At 33.0% G+C, this 8,390-nt stretch overlaps 1 protein-coding gene across 1 annotated transcript; it reads left to right on the forward strand.

The window, feature by feature from the left end:
- Window positions 1-2,699: 2,699 nt before the first annotated feature.
- LOC127871564 (uncharacterized) lies at window positions 2,700-4,431 on the forward strand. Its single transcript, XM_052414623.1, has 2 exons — window positions 2,700-2,811; window positions 3,383-4,431. The coding sequence occupies exons 1-2, from the start codon at window positions 2,742-2,744 to the stop codon at window positions 3,763-3,765; spliced, it is 453 nt and encodes a 150-aa protein (XP_052270583.1). The 5' UTR covers window positions 2,700-2,741; the 3' UTR covers window positions 3,766-4,431.
- Window positions 4,432-8,390: the final 3,959 nt, after the last annotated feature.

The following is an 8,390-nucleotide window of genomic DNA, read 5'->3' on the forward strand; positions in this document are numbered from 1 at the left end:
AATCACACAATATACACAATTAAAATTGTATGCACTTAGATTTATTTAGTACTGCACATTAATCATTTTCCAAAAATATGTAGCAACATTATATTATATAATGCTGCAATACTAAAGTAAATTACTAATTAAAGGTCGCTGATGTGTAATGGGTGTGGTGTCCACCTAATGATCTGGAGGTCACTGGTTTGATCCCCAGTGTGGGAGAATTCTTAAGAAATCTCCAAAAGACACAAAAGTACTGGTTCTAGGCCCAGGAAAGGAACTCAAGAGCATTTCACATACATGTACGTAGTAAGTAATTTAAATTTAATCGAACTAAAAAAGGGTTAAAACTAACAACTGAAACCCTTATTAATACATTTTATTTTGAATCAAGCAAATGTGGAAATTCATTAAAAATAATGAGTAAAATTTAAAATTTCTACTTTAAAGTAATCATGATAATTTAGATTATTTTCAGAATATTTAATGATGATAATGATACAATTATTTATTCCCTAAATGATAAAAATAAAACATGTAATGTTAATTTATGAAAAAAACGTTTATTTTTATCAATATCATGGTAATTACAACCAGATACAGGCAATTAGATCAGAAACGTGCATTAATTATATTAATGAACAACGCAGACATTTGTAGTGATTTATGGTCACTATTTGATTAACGTTCTATACATGACCTGTCATAAAAGGTATTTTTTAGCCAGTACTACAATCGGCAATGATAGTTTGTATTGCATATATATTCCAACGTCTATTATCGAGTCGCTTCCTCAAACTGAACAAATATTTAATGTTTACATCGCGAAACGTAATGCATCCAGCTTCACTTTCGGTTTGGTTGGTTTGGTAAACACCGTAATTGCATCTTAAAAATTGGATGATAGGGTGATTATAATAATAATGGAAAAGTAAATCACTTGGATAAGAGGTCAAAATGCAACACAAATGAACGTTAATAGTGCTCTTAATATCAAAGTTTCGGTAAAAAGTTTGGCGCTAGTTCAACGCGCATCGTATACAGCCTCATAACAGTAGACTGACAACCTTTTGGTAGTAAAGTAGTAATACAAGGCAATATGGCGACCGTTAGCCACGAGGCCTATCTTACGGAGGAATCCGAGATAGCCGATGTATCACGATTGATTTTCGGTACCATTCAGGTGACAATACACTAAAAGTTCACCTGGTAACAATATATTACTTTTGTGTAAGTGTATTGTTTCTTCCAAAGTAAAATATAATGCAGTTGTATTATATGTATGGAACATATGCTAACTGCTTCCCTACAGTGACAATGTTATCAAGTTCTTAAATACTTAAATACAAGTACATGTATGTCTATTACGGACTCTTGATAATATGGAATACATGCGTCTTTCTAAAGGTGATGAAAAATGCGTTCTTAAAGTCAAATTGCTATACATTTCATTATACGGTATGTGCATATATGTTTCTACTATAGCGCAAAAGGCTTAATAAGACAATCACCACTAAATGCTCAACTTTTTCTGGAATATGTTTTTTTTGACATTCTATTGATTAATCAGAAATTTGAATGTATTAAGACCCCTAGTACATAAAGGGTCTTGAACATTTCTTATTTAAGTTATCGTTCTTAAGCATCAGAAGACATTTACGTGCGGTGATAAGTATCAATATCATAGTAATATAAGTTGAAGAAAACCCAATCCTTTTTTAAAATAAATATATAATTTTTGTTGAAACGCTGTAATGAAAATTGAAAATGGTGTTGTTGTTTCTTGTCTATGCCAATAAAAGATTGCACAGCAGGATTGTATTTGTATTATTCTATGATTACTTGACTGAATTTTCTCATACCGCGCAACTGACGAAGTATACATGTACTATTAGGTTAAACAATAATACAGTGCACAACTGCAAAAGTTGTAAAATAATGCAATCAGTTAAAGGGACTTGTGCACAAAATCTTCCTATTCATGAGAAATGTCATTAAACTTTCATTACATGACTTACTATCAAAACGTTAACGGCTTGACTAGTTTTAAATGATTAAAGTAACAAGAAAAGGCGATTATAAAATTGTTCCATTCCGTGGGCTCGCGAGCAAACTCTAACGCACTAACACTGTTCCATGCAGGCTTTTTTAACTTACAAAGAAGTTTAAACGCTAGTTTTATTTTCCATATTTTGTGTGATTGACATCGGGATGCGTCGGAATATTGTGTGTGATTGACTTCGGGATGCGTCGGAAGCTAAACGTAGTTATCACGAGCTTCCCGGAGCAAATCGCTTGTAAATGTTCGGATATCGTCGCGGGAAATTCACACGTAATATATTGTCACACACGAAATAAAAAGGAGCTTTTGTATTTGATTTAATCTATTTTATCAGACCACATTTAGCGTGGAAATTTGGGCTATTGCTATAAGGAGTACTGATTGTGTATGTGGATTTTTTTTTCGAAATAGTTTACGAAATATTCGTTGATTTTGAGTCGTATTGGGATTTTAAACAGTGGCATGTTGCTTATGTTAGACACCTAAACATGACACACGGGCACATTTTGGACTATTACAATTTTAAAAAAGAAAGTGAGAACTATATCACGTCAGTATAGTTGAGAAGACTTATATCAAAGACACGTGACAACTTGTTACATTAAATTAAAATAAAATATTTTTTTTTTGATGTTGCAGGATACAGCTCTGATTGAGGACCAGCCGTTGTATTCAACATAATGTATTCACCACAATGCCATATGGACACAAACGCAAAACACACACAGTTATCATGATATTTGCTTGCTGTATTATGTCGACAGGTACGTTTGTTTAATAAGATATCATTATTAACACCCACGTTTGGAAGAAAACAAAATGTATCCTGCGCTTTGCGCTTGACTTCAACTCGGCCATGCTGTATTGATGCTCCAAAGCACACAATTTATCATCTTACAATGTTTGTAATTATTATTCTTTAGTGACAGGGGATAAGTCGCTTATAGGACCCACGTATGTAGTCATAAATAAAATAATTGCCTGGAAGTCAAAGGTCTAAAACCTGTTGTGTTCGTATCCAATCTATTAAGCATTCATGATTTACAAAATTTTATTGTAACTATAGATGCTTCTTTCCTAGATGCAATACTTTTCACGTCATAACCACTGTACCGTCTATACTCATGGGACAATTTAGATTAAAGTATACATTTATGATATAATTTCTAGCCAATACGTATCCATCATTTATTCAATCAATAACTCAATCAATTATTCAATCAGTTAAGCAATCAATCAAACAATTCATCCATTCATTCAGCCGTGCATCCATAAATCCATCTATCGATCTATCTAGGTTCTAAATTTGGCATCTGTCAATTGTGTAATTTACAGATTGCGCTCAATGCAAATGGGCCAACGAGAACTGTGAACGAGACAAACAGTGCTGTAGTGGTCGCTGCGTCTCTCTTCATACGGGGACCACCCCTCGATGTGGTAGCTCACCCCTCAATTATCCATGTTTCTTCGGGTACCAGTGCGAGCAGGGGCTGGACTGCGATAACCTTTACCGCTGCTGTGCTCCATTCTGGGCAATGTGCAGCAACACGCAGGACTGTTGTGACGACAGCCACATCTGCCGCCACGAATATGGAATCATGTACAAGCGATGTCTTATGAGTGCGGCAGAGAGGCCTCATGCGAAGGCATCACGGCAATCACTAGTGCTTTTAAGCGTAGTTCTTCTTTTGACGTTCCGTTGTCATATAACATTTTGATTATATATTTCTTTGTTTGCTGTAATTGTTTTACAACGAGAATCTAATTTTACTGGTTAATTTATGTTAATTGTTGATATGCATACACCATTTATTTAGTAGGTTTAATAAATAACAAGTCCTGACAATTTGTACAAAACATGGTATAAAATACGCCAACAGAAAATATGCCAAAACATTGCGCGTTTGAAATGCACAATAATATTACATGGCAAAGTGTATTCATACTTTTTAAAAATGCTATAGATATTTATTAACTATGGTCAATATCAGCAAACATATGTGCAAAATCGAAATATGTTTACACATTTATTTAGATTATATTTAAGTGCATAATTAATCATGTATGTTTCTTAACATGTTACAGCATTTCATAGACAATAAAAATGAGAACGTCCTGAATTGCAGCATTTCAACAATTGCATTAACAGCTCAACATAGCATCAAACATGATTAAAGTTGCGTCATACATGTTTGTGCACACATGCCTTCTATGACGCTTCAAACATATGCCCGAACCTTCAATAGAAAAGTTGTGTTGTATTCACATTGCTTTAGTTATTGTGTAAGTTACATATGTTCATGTGTGTTGTTTATAAACCTAATTTAAATGAGAAACAATTTAAGTATAGCTTTTATTAGATTGAAAGTAAATGCAGCTGATTATTAACCTTAATTGAAAGTGTTTCTATAAAATGATCTCCATATTCAAAATGTAAATTATATATAGTATATTTATTGCCAATTGAATATGTTAATGATCATATCAAAAATTATTTACTTTAGATATTGCAAATTGAATGTGTGAATGCTCAGAACGATAACATTATTATAAAAATAAAAACTATTTGGTCTTATAATACGGATTTGTGACTTCGCTATATATTGTGTCACGAAAATATGATACAACAATTAAAACGCATCAATAAATTTACAGACAATAATGCATGATATTCATTTCGGAAAATGAAGCTGGAGCAGAACAACAAGAGTATGATTTTTTTATATGTAAATCACATATATTGGATCCGAAACAAACATTTGTCTCATGAGTCGTGAATTAAAATTCAAATAAGAAAATTAAAATAATAAAAAAAGACGGAAAATATTTCAGTTGTACCGTGCAGTGACCACATGTTTTGAAAAATTACAACTAGTGCATTATAAACCTTTCTATAAACGCATGACTTTGATGATTGTTCTAACATTTTAATCGTTTTATCATGGGTTGTTGCAATCTCCACGTAGTGTTGTCGTTCCGTGCTCTGACATAAATCTCTGCCAGCACAACAAATCTTTCCAGATCTGGTAAGATTTCATTCGTATGTTAAAGTTTTATATTATGAAAAGTATTATCTTTTATATTTTGAAAATAGTGTAACAGTTGAGGTTCATAATTAAAAGAATAAATTTCCTCAATAAACACAAAAAAGGAAAAATAACAACGGGGAATTTATTGTACCAAGTGGCTAGGCTTTCATCGCGTGGTTGGTTAAGACGGCAGGGCTTTGATCGAGCTATGCTGTTTCCAGTCAAATCTCTGCTCGGGGGTTGGGGGTATTTAATGTTTCGTGGTTATCGATTAAGATGCTTTATCTGTTTGTTTGTTTATTTAACCAATTACAATTCGTTAAATGTATAATGCATATGGGCTGACGAGAACCGTGATCGAGACTAGCAGTGCTGCATAACTGACTGGGACCAACCCACGCTACGATTACAGCCCCACCCCCTACATGTACCAGTGTTTCTTCGGATACCAGTGCGAGTATCTCCTGGACTGCGTGTTGAGCTCAGCGCTCAGCATTGTGCAGCCACGAGAAGGACTTTCACGAGAACAGCCGAATCTGGGACCACGCATCTGAAATCGATGGGTTTTCAATACCAAGGGAGTAAAGAGAGGGGCCTCAGTCACCGAAATCGTAAGCATTACCCGTGCCCATAAGTGTAGTTCATTTCAAGTTCAGCTGTAACAATGTAACAGTGTACATTGAACATTGTAAACGTTCCGCTAATGCTTTGCTGTGATTGCTTTATAGTGATAGTATATATATATATATATATATATATATATATATATATATATATATATATATATATAATAAAGTCGCTTTTAGCCGTTTATATAAAATAAAACGCTTTTATTAAATTTGCCGTAGCTTTCGACCTCTCGGTCTTCTTCAGTGGCGTTTATTTGTGAATAAGCATATCATCTTTAGCGGAAGTGACGTTATATTATCGCACGTTACATTGCGCGCCAATTTTAGTCTTTTGTGTTTAGACCATATGGTTTGAACGTCCTCAGTTTGCGCTTCCAAAGTTGTTCGATGGTCTTCCGGTACTCGTCGGTTCCATTTAATTTTTCGAGTCCCATGACCCGGAAGTCTGCGACGCTGTGGCCGTTTGTGTAGAAGTGCTCGGCTACCGGGTCGTTGTGTCGAGTCCGTATGCAATGTAACGTGCGATAATATAACGTCACTTCCGCTAAAGATGATATGCTTATTCACAAATAAACGCCGCTGAAGAAGACCGAGAGGTCGAAAGCTACGGCAAATTTAATAAAAGCGTTTTATTATATATATATATATATATATATATATATATATATATATATATATATATATATATATATATATATATATATATATATATATATATATATATATATATATTTATTTATTTATTTATTTATATATATATATATATATTGTTCATTTCGAGTTGGTGTTTTGTTGTTGTTGTTGTTGTTGTTTTGCTTTTACACTTATAACTTTTCTCTAAAAGATAAAGAACATATGGTTGTTGACTTTTAATATCAAACGAGTCTGATATGACGTAGGTAAAGACGATGCTTGTCGAGACTTTTCACTCAAAATTGGAAAGATCTGGTATCAGATATGTAAGCAACCATGTAACTATTTTTATTCTATTTGGTTATTACTTTTTCTTGAATTAGGTACTTAACGTACCATATGCAAATTTACAAACTGCGAACATTGAATTACTCCCATAATGGAAAAGTGTTACAATAATCGAGTAACTGTCTTTTCTGTCAAAAACGGTTTTCGGGATAAAGTCTTATATGGATAAGCTCTGGCAACATCTATAGAACCATTTGAGAAATGCAATTAGGAAGTCAGATAGACATGCTGCACACACAACCAGATCCGTTTAGTCGATATGCCCAGAACGAACAAAACACACTTATTTATTATATATAATATATATACATAATATATATATATAATCTATATTATTAAAACGATGAAGGGCTTTGTTCTAAATACAGCCTCAAAATATGCCGCATTTTTCCGAAATTACATTTTTTTATAGAAATCATGTGATGTTTATATATGTTCTTAATGACGATAGCATACATCATAGTTTCACGGAACATAATCGAGCACTTGTTCGAAAGCTACGAGTTTCATAAAAATGTATTTCCAAATATGAAATGATTATCATACACTTCATGCGACTCTAACTTTTTCAAAATAAATTTGTTTAATAACTTACTAAATGCATCAACTTTATTTTTTCAGGCACAAAATCTTTTATCTAGAAGGAGTGCTGGATCTGAAATGCAACTCGGCCAATTAACTTGGTCACTTGGCCATGAAAATATATAACAAATCACTGAACAATGACAAGTCACAACACTCTCACACAGTATTCAAAAGAAAATATTTAAACAAGAAAATAGAACAAAACAATATAATTAATCAATTGAAAAATCTTTAAATTTACTTTTAACTGAAATGAAAATTCTTATTAAAACAAATGTTTCCAGACACTGATAGTTAACTGTAACAGTAACATAACCTTTTTAATATCCCGATTTCGGCGATCGGAGGTGCATAACGTGATTTCGTTCGGTTTGTTGACCTGGCTTACCAAATATCGTCCCGAACGAACGATAACTCTTGTTTGCCTATAGTTACGAAAAGACCCTATTCATATTCATTAATATTATGTCTATATGCCAGTCCTTTCCACTTGGTATATGTATGTATTTCTGTATATGCTTTTACCAAAAATATGTTAGCCCGATATAAAAATGCCATAAAAGAAATAAAAGTCATTTTCATTTTGCCCTGTCGAAAACAACTTACATCAGTTTATAGGAAAACTTAAGGTTCATGTAGAGGCTTCAATTTGAAAAATGTGGGACCCCTAGCATTGAACTCAAATTTGACTTAAGGAAGAGTGCCACATTGAAAATGTATACATATATGCTTTAAAGGATGTTTTTCCTTCAAACTGCTACCAATTTTGTACATCAACGTATCATAACATTCACAAAATCAATCAAAATACAAAGCAAATTTTAACAATAAAATAAACATTATTTTCAAAAATCTGAATCATGTTTATTCCACGTATTTCGGCGGAAAATTATATAACTAGTGATTAATATCGACATTGACGAGGGCAAGTTACGCTTAAATAGTAAAAAAAGTTAACATATCTAGAAATATCAAAACTCGAACACATGTCATTTCATCACCATGGGGGCAGCCATTTTTAAATTAATAAAATAGAAAGAAACATGCTAAAAACTCACTCATCGCCTAATTGACATTCCAAACGGCTGACGATGACAAATGCATTGGATTGTACTCTTT

Source organism: Dreissena polymorpha, chromosome 3 (assembly GCF_020536995.1).
Source record: "Dreissena polymorpha isolate Duluth1 chromosome 3, UMN_Dpol_1.0, whole genome shotgun sequence".
In the NCBI taxonomy this organism is placed as follows: Eukaryota; Metazoa; Mollusca; class Bivalvia; order Myida; family Dreissenidae; genus Dreissena; species Dreissena polymorpha.

What these genes read in the sequence shown, in the direction of transcription:
- LOC127871564 (XM_052414623.1), top strand. Translation starts at nt 2,742, where the DNA reads ATGCCATATGGACACAAACGCAAAACACACACAGTTATCATGATATTT. An exon ending in TTGCTGTATTATGTCGACAG is followed by an intron (nt 2,812 to 3,382) that starts GTACGTTTGTTT and finishes TGTAATTTACAG; the next exon opens with ATTGCGCTCAATGCAAATGG.